The sequence below is a fragment of the Ailuropoda melanoleuca genome, chromosome 12, assembly GCF_002007445.2.
Source record: "Ailuropoda melanoleuca isolate Jingjing chromosome 12, ASM200744v2, whole genome shotgun sequence".
Taxonomy (NCBI): Eukaryota; Metazoa; Chordata; class Mammalia; order Carnivora; family Ursidae; genus Ailuropoda; species Ailuropoda melanoleuca.
The window spans coordinates 24,172,532-24,196,450 of NC_048229.1; the positions used below are offsets into that span (position 1 = coordinate 24,172,532).

Here is a 23,919-nt window from a genome sequence, read left to right on the forward strand (position 1 = left end):
TTTTTTTTTTTTTTTTTTGGTGACTTATGCTCTTGTGTTGTACCCGTTTCCTAAAATCTATGCCTGTATTTCTTTTAAGTATTTTATGATTTCAGCCTTCATATTTTGGCCTGTGATCTATTTTGAGTTAATTTTTGTGTAATGCTCACTCTTTGTGATCAATAGTTTGCAGTGTGCCTTTTACCATTCTGGAATATCTATAAAAGGAATTTTATAGATAATATTAAATATCCATGTGACTTAAAAATCCTGCAGTCTTATGTGCATATAAAGAATCAATAAAAGAAAAGGCAGGGGGGGTGCCTGGGTGGCACAGCGGTTAAGCGTCTGCCTTCGGCTCAGGGCGTGATCCTGGCGTTACGGGATCGAGCCCCACATCAGGCTCCTCTGCTATGAGCCTGCTTCTTCCTCTCCCACTCCCCCTGCTTGTGTTCCCTCTCTCGCTGGCTGTCTGTCAAATAAGTAAATAAAATCTTTAAAAAAAAAAAAAAAAGAAAAGGCAGGGTCACCTGGGTGGCTCAGTCGGTTAAGCATCTGCCTTTGGCTCAGGTCATGATCCCGGAGTCCCAGGGTTGAGCCCATCATCAGGCTCCCTGCTCAGTGTAGAGTCTGCTTCTCCCTCTCCCACTACTCCTCCCCAGCTCATGCTCGCTCTTGCTCGCTCTCTCAAATAAATAAAATCTTTTTTTTTTTAAAGAAAAGGCATTTGTATAAAAATATGTATCTCTATATTTAAATGCTTGGGCACAGTACTTTAGAAGACATAGGAAGCAGTTCAGTGCTGAAGGTTTGAATTAAGAAGGGACAGTAAGAACTTTCTGTCTTCAGTGAAACTGAATGAGGTGAGGTATATGTGGATGTTGCTGGAACAATGAGTGCTGGGGAAGTGGACCCAGACCAAGTGTATTAAATAGAAAAGGGAAAAAGATAGTACTTTGAAAGCAGGTTCTAAGTACTTACGCAGTAAGGCGACCTGGGCTGTTCAGATGAGCTGGCATTTAGTCACAAGCCAAGGATCAGTCACCCCTTGTGATATGGCTGGAACAGCATCAGGACAATTTATTACAGAAAAGAGTTCTTCAGACCTGAAGTCTCAGCCTGTGCTGGGGCAACATTGAGTGTATAAAAAAAGCCTTGGAGACCACCTTCTTTGATGGGCGAAGAAGAAAAGGAAGGGAAGGACAGGCTGGGGAAAATTGGTAATACTGGAGCTTTAGACAAGTGGAATGGTGGACATCTGAGGACAGGGTCAGAAGAAGAGTCGGGGAGACACAGGGGATCCCCAAAATATGTGAATGGCATCAAGGTGAATTTTTTACAACATAAATTTTGTATTGTACTACTAAAAGTAGTAGTACATAAATATGTAGGAAGGCAGTACTCTGAGATATTTTATTTTATTTATTAGTTTTTTAAGTTTTACTTATTTATGTACTCTCTACACCCAGTGTGGGGCTTGAACTCAGAACCCCCAAATCAAGAGTTGCATGCTCTTCTGAGCCAGCCAGGTGCCCCAATCTGAGATATTTTAAAAACAACCTTAACAAAATTCAGTGTGATTCCTATGTTAAATTCCCTAATATTTCTCCAAAGTCTGTCCTAATGTCCTCCTATATATTGATGATCATTTTTCTTTTAAAGATTTTATTTATATATTAAAGAGAGAATGAGAGAGAGCGCACATGAGAGAGAAAGAGCACAGACAGGAGGGAGGGGTAGAAGGAGAAGCATACTCCCTGCCAGTCAGGGAGCCCGATGAGGGACTCGATCCCAGGACTCTGGGATCAGGACCTTAGCCGAAAGCAGATGCTTAACCGATGGAGCCACCCAGGCGCCCCAGATCATTTGTTCTTTTTGCAGTAATCTCACTATGGCCCTCAGGCCCTCATTGACAAAGGGTATAGTTGGAATGGCCAGTTTTTGTCAAGGAGATGCAGAATAGGGAATGAATCCATAAATTCAGGGGACTGTCCTGATTTCTTTTTAGCTTGCTTTTCGTAAATGAAGGCACCTTTTCCTTAATGTCTTGTAACACATGAAGTACTATTCTGTCCTAAGGTACCCAGGTTGATACCTGCAGGGACTTTGGTACTCGAGGTGGTCAAGCATCATGCAGTGGTCCTGAGCATGGTAGCAGATCTACATCCCCAGCCCAGTCCGGTGTGATGCTAGGTAGCATTCCCTGCTGCCTGCATCTTTGTGACAACCTAACACCCATGGATTTCCAGATGCAGCCAGTGGAAGTGCTACCAAGGTCAAGAGCTCTGGTTCAGGGTGGAAGAGACTTGTCCCCTTATAGGGGACACATCTATGCTGAGGATCACTAGCATCATTCTTGAAGGTGTAAATTTACTTACTATAGGTTTATTGAGATATAATTCTTAATATCATATGATTCATCCAGAGTGCCAATTCAGTGTCTTTTAGTATATTCACGAAGTTGTGCAGCCGTCACCACTGTAATTCCAAAATGTTTTCATTAGGCCAGCAAGAAACCCCATACCCATTAGTAGTCATTCCCCCTTTCTCCCAGCTCCTAGCAACCACTATTTGATGTTCTGTCTATATGAACTTGCCTGTTCTGGACATTTCATATAAATGAAATCATAAAGTATGTAGTCTTTTGTGTCAGAGTTCTTTCACTGAGCATAATGTTTGTAAGGTTCACCTATGTTGTTGTACAATGTATTAGTAATTTGTTCCTTCTTGTGGCTGAAGAATATTCCATTGTTTGGATTTCTGCATTTTGTTTAGCCATTCCTCAGTTGAAAGACATTTATTTCAGTTTCCACTTGTTCATCATGAATAGTGCTGCTGCAAACTCTTAATTCATGTCCAAATTTATGGACACACGTTTGCATTTTTCTTGAGTAGATATCCAGGAATAGAGTTGCTGGGTCACGTAAGTATGTTTAACTTTTTTTCCTTAAGATTTTTTAAATTAATTAATTAATTAATTAATTTATTTATTTATTTTAGAGAGAGTGGTGGGGGAGAGAGGGAGGGAACTGGAAAGGGAGAGAGAGAATCCCAAGCAGACTCCGCATGGAGCCAGACATCAGGCTTGATCCTATAACCCTGAGGTCATGATCTGAGCCGAAACCAAGAGTCGGATGCTCAACTGACTAAGCCAGCCAGGCACCCTGTTATTGTCTGTTTTTTATATTGGCCACACTCGTGGTTATGAAGTGGTATCTCACTGTGGTTTTGCTTAGCATTTCCCTGATGACAATGATGTTGATCATCTTTTCATGTGCCTATTGGCTACCTGTATGTCTTTGGAGAAATGTCAATTCACATCCATTGCCTATTTTTAAAATTTGGGTTGTTGTGTTATTGAGTTGTAAGTTTTTTATATCTTCTATGTGTAAGTCCTTTATTAGACGTATGCTTTGTAAATATTTTTTCCCATTTGATGGGTTGTCATTTCACTTTCTTAGTGGTATCTAATTCTTACTGCAATAAAGGAAATAACTATTATAGATTGAATGGATGTTCCCTTTGCTCCTCAAGGACCATTCTCCATATCCCCAAGACAGTCATGATCACAGCTTTGGTAGGTGTCTTGCCAGGGCATTACTTCCAGAATATTTGTGTCTAAAAAATTGCCCCAAGTGGTAGCATGGTGTATATATGTCTGACTCATTTCTTTTAAGTACATACATGCATCCTTCCCCTACAGACCTGTACAAAGGTGCTCTCTCTGTCTTCACAGGACAACTACAGGCCACCTGGGCCCCAGTGTACCCAGAAGGCCCAGTATGGGAGACATGCAGTATGGTGGCAGGGCAGCCTTAGGAGGCCTTTTCTGTAGGTGACAAAGTCACCTACAGTTCAGAAGTGACATCGTGGGTCACATCACTGGTGAATGCTGTGGAGGTAGCAGGCTTCTAGGGTCTTGGTCTTGGCTTCAAAGTGAACAAATCTGATGTTTTCACATTAGGTGTGATATTTACCTTGATTCCTTGTGTTCCTAATTGTTAAGAATTTTCATCAAGAGTTGGAGCTTTCCTTAAAGCACTTTCTGAATTTTTTTTTTTTATTTATTTATTCATACAGGTTAAGGGGGTCTGCTACTTGAACCTGAGAGCAGTTTGATCATGAGTCTGGGTGAGATTTCCTCAAATTACTTTCTTAATTTATTGAGAGTAGGGGACTGTTTTCTACTTCCATCTGAAAATATGGGTTATTGCATCAATAGACATTCTAATGTTTTGCGCTCTTTACATTCTTAGGATAAATCCAATGTTGCCATTTTGGTAATTTTCTTCTGTTTCTTAGTTAAATCTCCTTTTCAGGGACATCTAGGTAGCTCTGTTGGTTGGGTGGCTGCCTTTGGCTCAGGTTTGGATCCCAGGGTCCTGGGATCGAGTCCTGCATCTGGCTCCTTGCTCAGCGGGGAGCCTCTTTCTCCCTCTGCCTCTGCCTGCCTCTCCCCCTGCTTGTGCTCTCTCTCTTTCTCTCTCTGTCAAATAAATGAATAAAATCTTTTAAAAAAATCCCATTTTCATGACTGATACACTAACGTGTGTCTTCTCTTTTTTTGGGGGGGTCACTCTTGTCAAAGTACGTCTTTCAAATAACAGACTTGTTTTTCAAATAACAGACTTGGTTTTATCTTTTTGGATGTTCTTTATTTTGTTCTTTAATTTCTACTGTTACCTTTATTATCACCTACCTCTACTTCCTGTTGGCTTACTCCTTTGTTCTTTCCCTTAAGTCTTAAGTTGAATGGGACTCATTAACTTTCTGTCTTCTTTTTTTAACATAAGCATTAAAGGCCAACATTTTCTGAGGAACTGTCTTAGCTGCATCCTCATTTGCCACATGTTTTGAGATATACCATTTCTGTTGTTCAGTTTGGTTCTAGGTATTTTCTAATTTCTGTTGAGATTTCTCTTTGATCTCTGATCCTGAGAAATAGGTTTCTGTTTTCTCAATAAATAGAAGTTTGTTTTACTTAATGTTTTTCTTGTATTTGCTTTTCTTTCTGCTACTGGTTCTTATTATTATTTTTTTTATTATGTTAGTCACCATGCAGTACATACCTACTTTTCTATGTAAAGTTCCATGATTCATTACTTGCGTATCTGCTACTGGTTCTTAACTTGACCACTTTTCTAGTTAAGAGGCTGTGGTCTGGGGTGATGGGGGTCAGTCGGTTAAGTGTCTGCCTTCGGCTTAGGTCATGATCCCAGGGTCGTGGGATTGAGCCCTGCATTGGGCTCCCTGCTCAGAGGCGAGTTTGCTTCTCCCTCTCCCTCTGATCCTCCCCTCCACTCGTGCTCTCTCTCTCTCTTTCTCGCTCACTCTCGCTCAAATAAATAAGACTCTTTTAAAAAAATAATAAGGGCTGTGTGGTCTATGTCATACTGTGCTTTGGTCTCTTGGTTGAACTTGTTCTTTGGCCTGGCTTATTATCAGTATTAGCAAATGTTCCGTCTGCACTTAGAAAGCATTTGTTTGGCTCTAGTTGTTTCATGGCTCTTCATCCGGCTGTTGGATCAGGCTAGCTAATTACATTCTCTCCTGCTTATCTCTGTCAGTTTTTCTGAATTTTCATTTCTGAAAGAGGTTCATTAAAACTTCCCAGTACAGTTGAGTTTGCTGATTTTGATTTACAGTCCTGGCTGATTTTGCCGTGTTTTGAGGGATGCTGTTAATATGGACATTTTTTGCCGTTGCTCTGTTGCCCTGTTATACTCGAAGTTTATCACTGGTTGGCAAAGAACCATAAAATCTTTGGTTAGATTTGTCTGTTCCAAACTTTTGCTCTTGTGTCCTTTTGCTTTAGGTGTGTCTGCGCATACACTTGTTTTAGTGCACTCTGACATGACATCTTTATCTGGCTCGTCAGGGCTATTTACATTTATTGTTATTGATGACATCCTGTTTTATACTTTCTTTTTAACCTGTTTTTTTCTGTGCTTTCCCCCTTACCACCTTCTGGATTAATCTGATTTTCTTTTCTTTATTCTGTCTTACTACAACAGGGTTTTTCTACCTCAGCACTATTGACACTTGGGGCTGGGCCATTCTGTGTTTTGGGGGACTGTCCTGTGTATTGAGAGGTGTTTAGCAGCATCCCTGGCCTCTACTCCCTAGATGCCTGTAGCATCTGCCCCCTCCCCATTCATGACAACCAAAAACGTCTTCAGACATTGTCAAATGTCCTTTGGGGAGTAACATTGACTCTGGTTGAAAACTACTGCTCTGTGGGTTTGGAAGTTTTACACTATATTTATTCTCTTATTTCTGATTTGACTAGGTCTAATGTGAATTACGAGCAATGAAAGGATGTCAGGACACTTAATTTTGTTATGCCATTTCCATCTAAAAACCCACTGCCATTTGATATTTTAGTCCATCCTGTTGTTAACTCCCAGTCATCGTTATTGCTGTATTTTATGTGATATTGTTGCATTTTATATGTTGGATTTGATTTAAATACATGTTCACCATTTCCTTCTCTTTCCATTCCTTCTAAATTTTTTTTTCTTTTTGTGAAGAACAACTTTTTCTGATTCTTTTGGCTAGTATCCTTGGAGATGAGCTCTTTTGCTTTTCTTTTTTTTTTTTTTTAAAGATTTTATTTATTTATGTGACAGAGAGACAGCCAGCGAGAGAGGGAACACAGCAGGGGAGAGGGAGAGGAAGAAGCAGGCTCCCAGCGGAGGAGCCCGATGTGGGACTCGATCCCGGAACTCCGGGATCACGCCCTGAGCCGAAGGCAGACGCTTAACGACTGCGCTACCCAGGCGCCCCTCTTTTGCTTTTCTGAAGTTGTCTTTGTGTTACCCTTACTCTTGAGCAGTAGTATATCTGAGAGTTTTTCCCCCTCAGCACTTCTAAAATAACCTTCCATTACTTTCAGGTTTCTACTTTTGCTATCAAGTGATCCGTCATGATAGTTTTTACTCCTTCACCAGTGTTCTGTTTTCTCTCTGTTGGTCTTTAAGACAGTCTCCTTAGGTATAGATTGATATCCATTTATGCTTGGGACTCATGTTTTCTGAGTCTGAGATGCCTACAGGTGGAATCGCTGGATAGTAGAATGTGCCTTTTTTATGTTTTGATGCTGCTATCATATTGTACTGCTGAGTGGACCACTTCACATGCCCACCAACACTCTTCCATGAGATGCCTCAGCTTTATATTCTCATGCCTTGTTTTATTTTTACTCATATGAAAAGTGTACATTTTGTCTTCTTAACATTTCAGTTTGTAATTGTCTGAATGATGGTGAGATGAGCAGATATGTTTTCAGAATATTTGTATTTTCTCCGAAGTGCCTTTTTGTTTCTCTTTTCCCCTTTTTTTGTGCTATTCTGTAAGAATTCTTTATAGATATTGGGCACTGTTCCTTTGTTTCTTTTATATTTTATGATATTTCTTCATTTGCCACTTGTGTTTTGGCTCTTATTGTGTTTTGTTGCATGGAAATGTAAAATGTTGATATTAAATTTGTTAATCCTTATCTGTATGGTTTTTGTTTGTTGATCATGAAGGCGTCCTACATAATTTAAACTTTGATTTTGGGGGTTTTTCTCTATTTTGAGTTTTTAAGAAAAACATTTCTTTCTGAGGTAAGAATCTAATTTCATTTTGTTTAAAAGAAATGAGGAGCCAGATGTCTTGATATCATGAAGTCAAAGGGGTAGGGGGTGGTTAGAGGAAGATCAATAATGGTGGAGACACTGGCAGCCACTTACAGAATGCTGTCCATTCCCCAGGTCAGAGGCAGCATCAGACATGATCTAACTCTCATAGTAACCCTGTCAGGTGGTCATTGACAGATCTAGGACTTTCAGAACTTCTGGGTTATCAAGCTTGTGCTTTTTCCCATCCCTGAAGACAGAACTCTGACTATAAACCTGGGGTGAAAAGTGCTCCTTCAGCATTGTCATAAGCACATGGTGAAGTTGGGGCTTTGAAAATGTGTATTGATTGTTGATATGGGCAATGGGTGGTAGAGACTAGCATACAGTAACCAAGATGGTGTTCCAGTGGGAGCAGTGACACCTGACCTCTGGTCTCCTACATCTCAGTTTCATTCTTTTGGTGATATTTGTCTGTCGTGTTCTTCCTGCTTGTTCTCTAGGAGGATGAAAATGCTTTGTGGGTCTTTGAAACTGTTTTTGGCTCCATCCCTTGACTTTCACTTTACCTTCCTCTTGTACAGATGTTAATTTTTGAAAAAGTCACAATACCCACAAATGTAAGTTGGTTCAGCCACTGTCTAAAACAGTATGGAGTTTACTCAAAAAATTAAAAATAAAAATGCCATATGATGTAGTAATTCCACTGCTGGGTATTGACCTCCAAAAAGGAAACAAAACACTAATTGAAAAAGATATATGCCCTCCTGTTCATTGCAGCATTATTTATAACAGCCAAGATATGGAAGCAACCCAAGTGCCCATTGACAGATGAATGAATAAAGATGTGGTATGTATATATGATGGAATATTACTCAGCCATAAAAAAGGATGAGGGTTTTTGTTTTGTTTTGTTTTTTTTTGCCATTTGTGACAACATGGATGGATCTAGAGGGTATTATGCTAAGTGGAATAAGTTAAGCAGAGAAAGACAAATACCATATGATTACACTTACATGGGGAATCAAAAAATACAAATGAACAAACAAAAACTAGAAACAGATCCATAAATACAGAGCACAAACTGATGGTTGCCAGAGTGAAGGGGTGGGGGATGGGTAAAATGGGTGAAGGGGATTGGGCGGTACAGGTTTGTAGTTATGAAATGAATAAGTCCTGTAAGGTACCTTACAGGGAATATAGTCAGTGGTATTGTAGTAGTGTTATACAGTGATGGATGGTGGCTGCACTTGTACTGAACTTAGCATAACATATAGACTTGTCAAATCACTATGTGTTACACCTGAAACTAATGTAACATTGTGTGTCAAATATATCCCAATACAAGAAATAAGCTGGGAAAAATTAATAAAAAAATAAAAATACGATCCACACAGCTGTCCTGTCATCATTTTTTATTCCTCTTCCAGGTATAGCTTTATGTACTTAAGTCTGTCTTTTTCATTGTTTACTTTTCAGCCTGAGACATGAGATTGAAAATGACAGAATATTTCTGAGGAAGAGCCGTCCTGTGACGTGGAAATGGAAGGATTTACAAGAGAGGGTCTTCATCTTTCCATTCTAGGTGATAATTGGGACTGTAAGAACCGGGAGGGACATTTGAGGCAATCAGCTTTAACTCAGGAGAAGCCAGGGGCTCAGGAAGCAATTTGTGAATATTCTGGACTCGGAGAGCGTTTGAGTGCAAGCTCAGACCTTCTGCCATCTAAGAGAGTACCTACAAACAGTTTTCATATATGTGACTCAGATGTTAAAAGTTTGGATTGTGACCCAGCTTTACACAGTTGTCAGAAAAATTATGTAGCTAAGAGAAATAGTGACAGTGATGTGTGTGGAAAAGCCTTCAACCATTCCATGGAAGTTTTTCAATTTGGAAGAGATCAGATGAGAGCGAAACCCTATAAATACCCTGAAAGTGTTAAATCTTTCAATCATTTTACCCCTCTTGGTGAACAAAAAATAGCAAAAAGAGGGAAGAAACTGTATGAAGGTAAGGACTTTGGGGACATCTTTACCCTGAGTTCATCTCTTAATGAAAACAGGAGGAATCACCTTGGGGAGAAACTGTATAAATGCACTGAATGTGGCAAATGCTTCAAACGGAATTCTTCTCTTGTTTTGCATCACCGAACTCACACTGGAGAGAAACCTTATACCTGTAATGAATGTGGAAAATCGTTTTCCAAGAACTACAACTTGATTGTGCATCAAAGAATCCATACAGGAGAGAAGCCCTACAAATGCAATAAATGCGGGAAAGCCTTCAGTGATGGGTCAGCTCTCACACAACACCAGAGAATTCACACTGGTGAAAAACCTTATGAATGTCTAGAATGTGGGAAAACCTTCAACCGAAATTCATCTCTGATTTTGCATCAGAGAACTCATACAGGAGAAAAACCATATAGATGTAATGAGTGTGGGAAACCTTTCACTGACATCTCCCATCTCACCGTGCATCTCAGAATCCACACTGGGGAGAAGCCCTATGAATGTAGCAAATGCGGAAAGGCTTTCCGGGATGGCTCATACCTTACCCAGCATGAGAGGACTCACACTGGAGAGAAGCCCTTTGAGTGTGTGGAGTGCGGGAAGTCCTTTAACCGCAACTCTCACCTCATTGTACATCAAAAAATCCACTCTGGGGAGAAACCCTACGAATGTAAAGAGTGTGGGAAAACTTTCATTGAGAGTGCTTACCTCATCCGGCACCAGAGGATTCATACTGGTGAGAAGCCCTATGGCTGTAACCAGTGTCAGAAGCTTTTCAGGAACATTGCTGGCCTCATCCGGCATCAGAGGACTCATACTGGTGAGAAGCCCTATGAGTGTAATCAGTGTGGTAAAGCTTTCAGGGATAGCTCCTGTCTGACCAAGCACCAGAGAATTCACACAAAGGAGGCCCCATACCAGTGTCCTGAATGTGGAAAGTCCTTCAAGCAGAACTCTCACCTGGCAGTACATCAGAGACTCCACAGCAGGGAGGGTCCCAGTCACTGTCCTCAGTGTGGAAAAACATTCAGAAGGAGCTCATCCCTCATCCGACATCAAAGAACACACTCTGGAGAGCAACCCATGGAAACATAATGTGGGCCACATTCGTCTCCTGACTTGGTCTCAAAAAGCTGTGTGAAGGAGGAATGTCTTCAGGGGTGACTTTTCCCTATCAGTGGAAAAGAATTCTTTAAGCTATCCAGTGAATTGATGAATGTGAGGCATTCCTTAGCCATACTACTAAATCTATACAATAAAGAACTCCTGGGGAAAACAGGATGGTAATAAGCGTAGAAAAGGCTTCAGGAATGATGCAGCCAATATCAAATTAATAGCACACACACTGGAATAAAATCTGTGAACGTCAAGAAGATACTTCCCTGAAGATGCATCAGATTGCTTAAACAGGAAAGAACCTGTGACTGTATTCAGTAAGTAATTGGTATGTGGAATTATTTAATAAGGAATGTCTGCCTTGTACATAAGGAAACTCTTATTAGGATCAAGTATAATCAGCGAGAAAAGCTTTTGGGAGCTCTTACTGTCACTGTCTACTCTGTATCAGTGAAGACATGTTGGTGATAGAATGCACACAATTCTCCACCCCATGGCAACCACAGAACTGTCGTTAGATTTTGCTGTTTGTAGGTCTTCCTATGTTACAATCCTGTCAGATGGTGAGGATGTGTTTCAGAAGGGGCAACTGGATGAGGACATTGCTTGTGAATGAACAATGAAATCGTCTCTGTTAAGACTGAAGCCGGCTCATACTAAGATGGAAAGGGCTGCTGTTGAGAAATGTGATGCGTTACTTTAGTTGCGGAAATAAAAATGTAATGAGTTCCTGTGTTTCTGTTATCACCTCCCCCCATTGTTCATCTAGGACATTTCTAATTTGTTCTAAGCAGTCATGCTGAGCCAGAATTGTGAAGGTTTTGTTACCATTTAAAAATGCTTATACGGCAGGCAACAACAACAACAATAAAAGAGGCATAAAACAGAAGGCTTCCTGTTATTACAGCTGTGTAAAGGTATGTGCACATACGGATGTAGATTGAATTTTGGTCATGGAGAAATGTGGTTTTCTTAGGGGCCTACAATTGTGTATGATTTCTATTATAAGCCATACATTGTTGCTATAATAATTTGATAAGGAATAGAAAGAGGAAGCCAGAGGGAGGCAAATTTTGGGCTTCTTTGGACTTTTTTTTTTTTTTTTAACCAAGGAGCTAGATCAGGGTCACAGGGCAACTGTAAGCACTGATGGGGAGCATCCAGGAAGAAGTTTCTTTCGAGTGAGAGCATCCCATGGCCCAGAGCATAAGAATAATTTAATTTTGGGGGACTTGGAGGTCATTGTGAGGAGAAGATGGGTCTCAGGGAATGAGTAGGAGGCTACAGAGAGATCTAGGATGATCTGGGAACTTCCCACCTGTGGAAACAGTGACGGCCAAGTGAGAACTGCAAAGCCCTGGGAATGGCTCCCCTTGAGAGTCACTGAATAAAGGCTGTGAGGTAATAAATTTGTGTTGTTTTAAGCTGCTAAGTTTGTGGTAATTTGTTATGGCAGCAATAGAAAACTAACACAAGCATTATAGAAAATTTCCCCCTGCCCTTTTTTCTCTTCTTATGCTCTTTTCACTTGTTCTTTCCTGAGACTCCAGCAGAGCTACTGCCAATTTACACTTCCCTTCCCTACTGGTTAGGAACAGGAGCTCCTTGGGGCAGTGTAGAAGGAAAACTCTTCATTTGCTTTGGAGATACTACACCTGGGTACAGTAGGGCTAACAGTTGAAATTGTGAGGTCAGTGGGCTGTGAGGAGTCTGGTGCATCACCCCTTAAAAGCCCTGCCTGACTCATGACCAGTATGACTAGTATTTATTTTTTTTAATAGATTTTGTTTGAGAGAGATCTAGCAAGAGAGAGAGTACAAGCAGGGGGGGAGAGGGAGAAGAAGGTTCTCTGCTAAGTAGGGAACCCGACATGGGGCTCAATCCCAGGACCCTGGGATCATGACCTGAGCTGAAGGCAGAAGCTTAACTGACAGGGCCACCCAAGTGCCCCCAGTATGACTTGGTTTTTGTTTTGTTTTTTTTTTTTTAAAGATTTTATTTATTTATTCGACAGAGATAGAGACAGCCAGCAAGAGAGGGAACACAAGCAGGGGGAGTGGGAGAGGAAGAAGCAGGCTCATTAGCGGAGGAGCCTGATGTGGGGCTCGATCCCGTAATGCCGGGATCACGCCCTGAGCCGAAGGCAGACGCTTAACCGCTGCGCCACCCAGGCGCCCCACCAGTATGACTTGTTTTAACCATATGTGCAGACCCAAGACCTCCTTCATCCTCCCACAGGCTAGGTTGCAGTTCTTTAATACAACAATCAGGAATTCCTGTTGGAAGGCTAAATAATGGCCTCCAGATCTTGCAATGTGGAGATGATCTTGGGTTATGGGGTGGGCAGTGTCATCACAGGTGTCCTTATAGGGTCAGAGTCAGAGGAGAGGTGATGATGGAACCAGAAGTTAGATCGATGCATTTGAAGATGGAAAGGTGTTATGAGGCAAGGAATTGTGGGTAGCTTCTAGAAGCTGGTAAAGGCAGGGAAACTGATTCTCCATGTACAGCCTCCAGAAGGAACCAGCCCTGCTGACACCTTGTTAACCTGTTGAAAGTAATTTTGGACTTCAGGCTTCCAGGACTGTAGGAGAATAAATGTGTATATTTTTAAGGCACAAAGCTTGTGATAACTTGTTACAGTAGCCGTAGGAAACTAACACACTTCCCTTTCTAGTTCTTGTAGACCTTTAACCTTCCCTGCTCCTGTTTGTTGAGGTATTCAGTGTGTGTTGCATTTCCATCAAGTTAATAAACACAGATTGAAAACAAACCAACCTCTGGTGGTGTTTGTCTACTTTGAGAGTAGGCATGGCTGCTCAGCCAGGTGCTCATTGGGCATACACACAGCCCTGATCATCAGAGCTACTCTGGACATTAAGTCCAGTTAAGGAACACCCGTAGTGAAAGGACGTTTCAGAAAAGTTATGGAAAAGAGGCCCCTTACCTCTTTTTACACCTCCTGTCCCCTAGGTTGGCTGAGGGGAAGGGCACTTTTCAACATCCTAAAAGAAGTCCATAGCCTAAGAATGTGTGTGGGAGGTCAGATGTGCTAATTCAGTATGGAGGCTTGGGATGTTCACAATGGTTACCACCACGTTTCTAGTTTCTATTAATCCACGCCCATCTTTGTATTCATTAATGTGTAACATTTCAAAGAAAAGAAAGGGGGCCTGGGGTCTTATAGAGTCAGAAAGAAAGGAGTCATCCAGGAGTTTTATGGGAGACAGGAAGGATGGAGTAATTGAGGAATTGTGGAGCCTGTCTATCTAGGTCTTATCTTGGAATATGTGAGAGCAGGGTGGCCTTTTGCATGGTTAGCCATTTCTTGGAACACAGAGGGGTGAGGGAATTTCTCCAGGAGGCCAGGTCTGAAATAAAAGTTCAATGTTGTCTATACGTGTCTTAGTCTGTTCAGGCTGCCATAACAAACTACAATATACTGAGTGGCTTGGAGAACAGACACTTACTTCTCATAGTTCTGGAGACTGGGAAGTGCAAAATTAAGGCACAAGCAGATTTGGTGTCTGGTGAGAGCCTGCCTCCTTGTTCACAGATTAGTTGTCTTCTCACTATGTCCTCACATGGTGGAAAGGGTGAGAGGGTTCTCAGGGGTGTCTTATAAGGGCATTAATCCTATTTGTGTGGGCTCCACCCTCAGATCTAATCACCTCCCAAAGCCCCACCTCCAAATACCAGCCCAGTGAGGGTTAGGAGTTCAACATGAGTTCGGGCAAGGCACAAACATTCAGTCTCTAGCAGGTTTTCATTTCTCTTATGTAAATACCTATGAGTGCAGTTGCTGGGTCATATGGTGTCTATCATGAACTTTGTACAAAACTGCAAAGTTCCTTTCCAGAGTGGTGGTACCATTTTGCTTTCCCACAGTAACAGATGAGACTTTCTGTTGATCAGCATCCTTGCCAGCCCTTAAAATGTCAATTTTATTTTTATTTTTGTCATTCTGAATTTTAACCTTAAAGCAGTACTTTTGGGGCCCATGGGTGGTGCAGTCGGTTGGGTGGCCAACCCTTGGTTTCTGCTCAGGTTGTGATCTTGGGGTCATGGGGTTAAGCCCCACACTGGGCTCCGAGCTCAGCAGGGAGTGTACTGCGGTTTCTCCCTCTCCCTCTGCCCCTCCCTGTGCTTCCTTGTGTACGTGCTCTCTCTCTCTAAAATAAATTTTTTAACAAGCAATACTTCTGATGGTTGGTTATATTAGTCATCTTACGGTAAATTATCTACATTAACAAATGGCAGCAAAAATCTTAGGGGATTGCAACCCAATGCTTTACTCCATGTTGCCTTCACTCAGTTGGAGAGCAGCCTTTCTTTTTCTGGGGAGCTGCTGGCCTCATGGTAGAGGGAAAGGAGGACAGGGGGCCTCCTGTAGAAGCTCTGAAAGCTGCTCGTTAATAGCACACCTGCACTTCCACTCACCTTTCCTTGTCAGAGCAAGTCCACAACCAAGCCTGAAGTCACCGGGGCAGGATGTATAATCCTCTCTGGGGGAGAGGCAGCAAATATCTTTAACCATAATACAGGTTATGTCAGTTGTATTACTTCATCATGTATTTGGCCTGGCAATGTGTGGGGTAGGTGGTTGTTGTTGTTGTTGTTTTAAGTAGGCTCTATGCTGGGGCTTGAATTCACAAACCTGAGATCAAGACCTGAGTGGAGGGGCAAGCTTGTGGCTCGGTTGGGTGTCCGACTCTTGATTTCGGCTCAGGTCATGATCTTGGGGTCCTGAGATTGAGCCCTGCATCGGGCTCTGAGCTCAGCATGGAGTCTGCCCTTCTCCCTCTGCTCTCCCCGCTGTGCTTGCTCTCTCTCTCAAATAAATAAATAAAATCTTAAATAAAAAAAGGAACCGAGCTGAGATCAAGAGTTGTACACTTAGCTAACTGAGCCACCCAGGTACCCCATGGCCTGGCAGTGTTTTAATTGATGCCTCTGTCACCTCCGTGGCCCCTTCTCTGCTCTCCCCCTTAGTTACTCTGTTCCAGTCTCGGTGGACTCCCTGGTATTTCTCAAATGCCAGGCATGTTATCTCAGGTTTTCTGCAATCACTGTTCACTTTGTGGGGATCCTCTTCCCCCAATACCTTTGGGATCATTTCATCACCTGCAATTCATTATTCAGACGTCACCTTTTCAGTGAGCCCTTTCCTGACTTTTTTTTCTTTTTTTTCTTTTTTTTTTAATTTGACAGAGAGACACAGCCAGCGAGAGAGGGAACACAAGCAGGGGGAGTGGGAGAGGAAGAAGCAGGCTCCCAGCGGAGGAGCCTGATGTGGGGCTCGATCCCAGTATGTCGGGATCACGCCCTGAGCCAAAGGCAGATGCTCAACAACTGCGCCACTCAGGCGCCCCCCTTTCCTGACTTTTCTATTTAAGAGAGACCCTCTCGACACACACTCACTCCCCCATCCTTGTTCCCTGCTTTATGTATCTCCAAAGCATTGACTGCCAACTGATTGATACATGATGCGTTGTACTTGTTTATCTCTCTTGCCGGAGTTTAAACATCTTGTTTTGGTTTCTGCTGTATCCCTGGCCCTTAGAATACTGCAGCAGATGCCCAGTAAATGTTTGTTGAACTAGGTTAGATGGTGGTGAGCCAGCACTAATGAACAGTGGGCAGCCACATCTTGGGTGCATATCTTTGTTGTTGTTGTTGGTTTTTTTTGAAGATTTTATTTATTTATTTGACAGAGACAGCCAGCGAGAGAGGGAGCACAAGCAGGGGAAGTGGGAAGTGGGAGAGGAAGAAGCAGGCTCCAGCAGAGCAGGAGCCGAATGCAGGGCTCGATCCCAGGACCCTGGATCAGGCCCTGAGCCGAACACAGACATTTAACGACTGAACCACCCAGGTGCCCCATTGTTTTCTGTTTCTAAAGTAATTCTTCCTCACTGAAAAAAAAAATACTCGGGATGTACAGAAAAATATGAAATTTAAGAAATTGCATCCAGAATCTCCCTTGTTACCAGCAATCATTATTAATATCTTGGAATATGCCTTCCAATTCATTCCAATCAGCAAACATTTGGTGAGTATCTTTATTCATCAAATACTCATTATTTGGTGAGCAGTCATTATTAATATCTTGGAATATGTCTTCCAGTTCATTCAAATCAGAAAACATTTGGTGAGTATCTCAGATGTTAGTACATTGAACCCCTTTGGAAGACAACAGACAACATGTCCAGCCTCAAGGAGCTGCCCAGCTAGAGACCAAGATGGGCATTTATTTATCAATCATGAATACATCAACGTGAGCTGTAAGAGGAGGAGAGGTTAACTAAGGGGTAGGGGAGGAAGACTCCCTCACAGAAAGAGCAGTATGTACTGACGCAGGAGAGGTTGTAGGGGCATCAGAGAGGAAGAGATGAGGGGAACAGGCAGGATGAGGTAGGCTAGAGCCTTGTAGACCTGATTGTGTTAAGTGAAAACTCGGAATGGTGACCGAAGAAGCAACTGATCATGGGAAAAACAAAAGAGGCAGCCAGATGAAGAGGAAATGGCTTAGGAGGGAGGAGGGAAGCCAGGGTGGGTGATATTACGAACCAAGAGAGAACAGAATTTAGGGAGGAGAGACTCCCTCCACCTGTTAAATACCAGGCAGGGGCAACAAAGCCATTGGAATCCCGTCATGGGAAACAATTGTAGAAATTGCTTCACTGGAGAAAAGGTGGTTGTGGGGTACAACGCTGCCTTTGCCAAATAAAAAATCCACATTTACAAGGGCAACACTTGAGACCCCAAAAGGTAAACAGATCAAGAGTGTGTATAACCAAGTCCCAGGAGGAAAAAAAAAAGCAAAGACATTAAGTACACAGACATCTAAGCTTATAGTGACCAAGGGAATCGAATTGAATCAGTGGTCATTTCTGATAAAATAGATTAGACAGTTTTCAAGCTAAAAAAAAAAGGCGGGGGGGCGCCTGGGTGGCACAGCGGTTAAGCGTCTGCCTTCGGCTCAGGGCGTGATCTCGGAGTTATGGGATCGAGCCCCACATCAGGCTCCTCTGCTATGAGCCTGCTTCTTCCTCTCCCACTCCCCCTGCTTGTGTTCCCTCTCTCGCTGGCTGTCTCTATCTCTGTCAAATAAATAAATAAAATCTTAAAAAAAAAAAAAAAGAGCGCCTTGGGTGGCTCAGTAGGTTAATGTCTGCCTTCAGCTCAGGTCATGATCCCCAGGGTCCTGGGTTTGAGCCCCCTGTTGGACTCCCTGCTCATGGGGAGCCTGCTTTTCCTTCTCTCTCCTCCCAGGCCCTGGCAGCCGCTAGTCTACTTTCTATCTCCACAGATTTGAGTACTCTAGACATTTCATATAAATGGAATTATAAAATATGTGGTCCTCTGTGACTAACTTATTTCATTTAGCATTATGTTGTCAGTGTTCATCCATGTAGCGGCATGTGTCAGTACTTCATTCCTTCTATGACTGAATAATAATCCATTGTGTGGATATATCACCTTTTGTTTTTCATTTGTCAGTGGACATGGTTGGGTTTCCACTTTTGGGCTGTTAATGAATAGTGCTGCTATGATCCTTCATGTGCAAGTTGTGTGGATTTATGCTTTCAACACTTGAGTAGATAACTCTGGATTGGAACTGCTGGGTTACATGGTTTGAGGGAGCTTTTGAGCGATTGCCAAACTTGTTCACAGTTGTACCATTTTAGATTCCCACCAACAGTATGTAAGTGTTCTGATTTCTCCACATTCTTTTCAATGCGTATTATTGTCTGTCTTTTAGATTATAGATATCCTAGTGGGTATGAAGTAATATCTTCTGGTTTGCAAGCATTTTAAATAGTTAAATCCAGTGATCATATCTCACTATGTGCCAGGGGTCAGCAAACTTTTCTGTAAAGGGTAAGATAATATTTTAGGCTTTGCACAGCATATGGTCTCTGCTACAAATACTAAACTGAACTGTTGTAGTGTGAAAGCAGCTACAATTTGTAAGCAAATGGGCCTGGTTGCATTCTAATACAGTTTTATTCATGGATTCTGAAATTTCAATTTCATGTTATTTTCATGTGCTACGAATACTATTATTTTTATTTTTTCAAGATTCAAAGATCTAAAAACCATCCTTAACAAAAACAGGTGGATTTACTGTGGTTTGCTGACCCCTACTATCCACAAAAATCAGTTCCTAAGGAGTGTAGCTCTAAATGTGAAAGGCAAAACGATAGAGTTCAGATGAAAATACAGAACATCTTTGTGCTCTTGGCATAGGGAAACGTTTCTAAACCAAACCAAGGTTAATTGATAAGCCTGGCTACATTAAAATCAAGAAATGTGTTCATTAGGAAGCAGTACTCTGCAAGTGGAAAGGCAAGCGGGAGGCCGGGAGAAGGTAACTGTCGGTCATAGACGCAAGAAAGGACTGAGAGACAAAATATATAAAGAACTCGTCATCTCAATAAGAAAGGAAATGCAATGGAGAAACTGGCAAATGACTTGAGCACGCCCCCTCATGAACTGAACTCGCCGGGCCGCAGGCGCCCGGCTTGGCGAAGCCTCATCCGGGAATCCGGAGCACGTGCACGCGCACAATCGGCCAGCGCTCCGACGTTGACCTCAGGTCGCCCCGCGGAGACCAGGACCTGGCGGTGGCCGGAGGTGAGGCGCCGACCCGCCCCGTCGGGCCGGACCCTTCTCTCTTTCTCTCTCCTTCTGCGGGGGCCCCTCCTTTGCTTCTCCCCTGGCGCTCGGAGTCCCCCCACCGCCTCCCGCTGTTTGGGCGGCGCCTGCCTGCTCCCTCCCTGCCCGGGTGGACGTCCCTCTCCTCTCGCTCCTCACGAGGTCTGGGCTGGCACAGCTTTCCTGTTTCCCTGGTCCGGTTCTCAAGGGTGCTTTCTCCTCTTTGTATCTCCTCCCCACTTCCCCTTCCAAAGACCGATTTCCCTCACTGAGCCTTCGGGGGTGCCTGTTAATGTTTCCGCCCTTCCAGTTTTCACCCCCACCTCCAGTCTCTGGTCGTGGACTGGCCTGCCCCTCCCCACAGGACGCTAATGCCCTGATGCTGTCCCCCACCTGGAGACAGACACTGCAGACTTTGGGGTCCTCAGCTGAGCCTCTGGTCTCCCCCCAACCCAGTCCTTCCAGTCTCGTAAATGGCGACTCCTGCGCACAGGCCTCAACATCCACCTTAATCTTGATCTTGCCCCAACCGCCATATCTTCTCTGTCGGAAAATCCGTCTTTAACTCTAAGGTATTTCTGGAATTCAACCGCTTTGCCACTCGCTCCTCTCTGTAACAGGCACCTCCTCCCTTGCCTCTGCCCTCCCCACCATCAATTTCTCGTTGTTAGCCAGTGGGAGCCGGGGAGGTCGCGTGTCAGATCGCGTCCCTTCTCTGCCCCGTCTCCCCCCCCCCCCCCCCCCCCCCNAGGAAACAGCCAGAATCCTCGGGAGCTCTAGAACACGGTCTGCTGGCCCAGTAACTTCGCTGCTGGGTTGCAGATGGTTAGGAGCTTGCGTCAGAGTCCTGCCGCCGTCCTTGAGCAGTGTGTTCCCTGAATCTTTTTGGTTTCTGGGTTTTGAACAGTGGGCAGAGATGGGACAGTCAGTGCTCACTCAGAAAACTGACCCACATCTGTGTGCATCCTGAATTTGCAGAGTGATGGAGACACTTTGCACTTTGCTCTTTGTGTTTTCACCACTAGGAAGCCAGCTCCATCAGACAGGGGTCTTCATCCGTCTCATCCCTTGCTGATCCATCCCTACCTAGAACAGGGCTTGGCACACAGTAGGCGTTCAGTAAACATTTGCTTAGTGAATGAAAAAGGGCCACGCCAGTGTGACCACAGGAGGGAGCGGACCCTCCCCAAGAGACTTAAGATCCCCCAAGGGGTTTGTGACACATGTAGCAGACACTCACCTTTATCTTCAGGCTATTAGAGCTTTTCCCTTTATAATATCTGTAGCCTCGAGCAATATGAGGTGTGTGGGGTGTGTGTGTGGGGGGGCGATTGATGTGCTTTATATGTGAACTTCTGCAGCCTGCTGCTCTCACCAGGCTTTGGTTTCTACATGTACTGTTTTCAGTGTTGTACAATATTCTACCTTGTGAAGAGACCACAAATTATTCCCCTTCCCCCCACTATTGATGCAGAGCTGCGAAGTTTGCAGTTTTTCAGTGTTCCCAACAGTGCTTTAGTGGGCATCTTGGACATGTGTCCTTGCGAAAAGGGTAAGGGTTTCTCCAGCCTGGGGTTTTCTGTTTTCTTTTTGACCCAGGCATTATAAGAAACACACTTACATTCATAACTTGTATGCATATGTAACTGGAAGAAAAGTTTGATGAAATAACACTAAGGACAAGGTCCTCTTACATTTGTTTTGAATTTTTAATGTTGATCTGCCACATGCTTTGCATTTTAAATTTTGATTTCAACCCAGAATTGTTCCTTAAAGGGGCTGCACCATTTTTTGTGCTAATAAAGACATGTTAATGATGTGGAAACTACTCATAATATTAACTGGGAAAAACAAAAAAAAGGACCCAAAGTTGTATATACAGTTTGACTTCAACTATACCAAAATGATTCTCTAGTAAGAGAACAGGAATATATATATGTGTGTATATATTTTTCTTCTTCCTTTAAATGAATGACTCTAGCTTGGACTGCAGTGGTGGAGGTGCCGCCGAGTGGTGGGGTTCTGGATGAATTTGAAAGTCAGAGCTGACAGATTAGCTGTGACTTTTGAGAAAAGACACAGAGTGGGGGATAGGCCTAGGTTTCTGGCCCACTCCACTGGGAAAATGAAGTGGCCATTTACTGGGAGGAGCAACATGGGTGGGTGGGTACTGTCAGAGTAGGACTCCCGGCATTCAGCTTTTTGGCTCTTCAGTGTACAATGACTGGCAGAGCTCTGAGAGAGTAAGAAGTCAGTGGTCTAATATGCAGATTCAGAGGAGCCAGGTGGATGGGAGAGGGAAAGTCAATATAAAAACGAGAGCCTAGTGTAATGTGCTGGTTTGGGAATGCAAGGTGCAGAGGGGCAAAGAAAGATTTTGGACAGAAGGAGAACCAGGGCATTACAAGTCATCAAAGCAGCATCTTGGACAGTTGGACTTGATCTCCTTCATGAGTGGATGTCAGATACATGGCTAGATCCTTTCCTGAAACCTCTGAAAACGGAGTCAACAGCTTTGCTGTTTGCACAATTGCTAGTTCTTGATTTCTTGTTTCTTAGAAGTGTGTTCCTGGCCTTTTTCAATGGTACTTCGTACCCAGAGTAAACCCCACCTTGGTTATGGTGCTTCTCTTCGGTGATTCTGAACTGCCCCCAGGTTAGGAAGGATCTAGAACCATGCTTTCACTAGCCTCAGTCACCCCAGTGGTTTTTGTTGTTCACTCTGGTTTGCTTTTTTATACTGAGTGTGAAAAAACCCCGAAAATTCATGTAGACTGCATGTGTAATACCTAGACATTTGGGTCAATTCCTCTTTTCTTGAACATTCCAAATATGCTAGTTTTCCCAGCTTGCCAGGAGGGACCTTCATTTCTTTCTACAAAACTATAAGCCTCAGAACAGGTTTCAGGCTGTACGTTGTGAGCTTTGTGTTAGTTAGTGCCAAAGGAGGTTTAGCCCTTGTCTTTCATGGTGGGCATGTCACATAATGGCATTGATGTGTATGATAGGATTTATTCTGAAGTTTGACACTTCAGACATGTGCTTGACTGCACAGCTTGTCTGTTAAAAATGAAGACCAGTTCTTTCAGAACCTCTGCAAATAACTGCAGTGCTGTTACATATAAAGAGATTTGGTGAAAGTGTTTATTTTTATTTTTTTTTAAAGATTTTATTTATTTATTTGACAGAGATAGAGACAGCCAGCAAGAGAAGGACACAAGCAGAGGGAGTGGGAGAGGAAGAAGCAGGCTCATAGCAGAGGAGCCTGATGTGGGGCTCGATCTCATAATGCCGGGATCATGCCCTGAGCCGAAGGCAGACGCTTAACCGCTGTGCCACCCAGGCGCCCCATGGTGAAAGTGTTTAATCCTGGATTCTGAGGGGTCAGTGAGAATGAGAAACCATTTAAACAATATTTTACTGTGCTAAGGATTGGAAGTAGATCACATAACCATCGGAATATAAAATAGTAAAAGTAATACTAAATATTCCAAATAGTCACCAGGAGAATTCTTCCACCCATTTTTTCAGCCTTAGTTAATTCTTGTTTCACTGGCTGTTAGTGCAGAAGTCCATTTTGATGACGTCATCACTTACTTTGGGACCAAAAATGATCCTGGAGATCCTGACTCCATTTCTCAGTTCAATCTGACACTTACCTAGGGGATATCAGCTTGAAATCCCATATCCATGAACGTATTTGTAATTAGAAGTACTTGGTTCACTCATTTCCACGGAATCTTTGAGATTGTCCTTTGCAGAAGACCCAGTTTCTATTCCGTGGCTTTTAGCAGAGTGTCTAGGCAGGAAAGCTGAAACCACAGGTAGTAATGAGAAAATGGAGTGGTGGTGATTTATTCCAGGAACCAGCAATATATGCATGGAGAAGAAGAAATAACTCTGTTGGCATGTGATGCAGGGTTGTTTGGGGATGGTGGGAGTCACCTCTCCCCAGAGGGTACGGACACTTCTGCACAGTGAGGCCCTTGGCAAATTTCCACAATCTTTCTATCTTTCCGATGAACAATCTCTGGAACATATTTATATTATTGACATTTCATTAGTATAGAATTAAATTGGGGTCAAAAACATCTTCAGATTTTTGTTTCTCTTAATGTGTGATCTTGGAAATGCAAAATCAAAGACTTAATCAGAGGTGATGTGCTGCGACACCGCCTGCGGAGCCCCAGCACTATTCGGTGAAGAACAAGGCACAGACAGGTTAGCTGCGAAAGAAAGCGTGGGTGCAGGGGAGGACCGCAGAGAGTGCAGTCGCCCCGAACAGCTGCACCCTCGCGTATTTATTGCCAATAAACAATCAAAGACAATCAAGGGGAGTCTCGTGATCTGTAGCACATCCTAATGAATGGTAGTACATCAGGGGGAAGGTCATGGGAGTAGATGATGTAACGTTAAGCAAGTGAGGCCTATTCTTAAGCATGTTTCTCTGGAACCCTCAGGCTATTGTCATGAGCAATCAGGTTTCGGTTGGGGCGGCGTTCCACCCTTAGCAGACCAGGCGTTCCTGGCCACT

At 43.2% G+C, this 23,919-nt stretch overlaps 2 protein-coding genes across 3 annotated transcripts in view; both read left to right on the forward strand.

The window, feature by feature from the left end:
- The window catches only part of ZSCAN18 (zinc finger and SCAN domain containing 18), a 52,528-nt gene that overhangs the window by 4,703 nt on the left and 23,906 nt on the right, over window positions 1–23,919 (forward strand). The window contains exon 2 of one of the 2 annotated variants that reach the window (XM_034639392.1): window positions 4,060–4,110. The exons of the other annotated variant lie outside the window; for it this stretch is intronic. The gene's annotated coding sequence lies outside the window, so the exon portion shown is untranslated. The remainder of the gene's footprint in view (window positions 1–4,059; window positions 4,111–23,919) is intronic. 2 annotated transcript variants of the gene reach the window in all.
- On the forward strand, window positions 9,078–12,598 carry ZNF329 (zinc finger protein 329). Its single transcript, XM_034639382.1, is given in 2 exon segments — window positions 9,078–9,102; window positions 9,104–12,598. Coding segments are annotated over 2 exon segments (1,620 nt in total). The 5' UTR covers window positions 9,078–9,085; the 3' UTR covers window positions 10,707–12,598.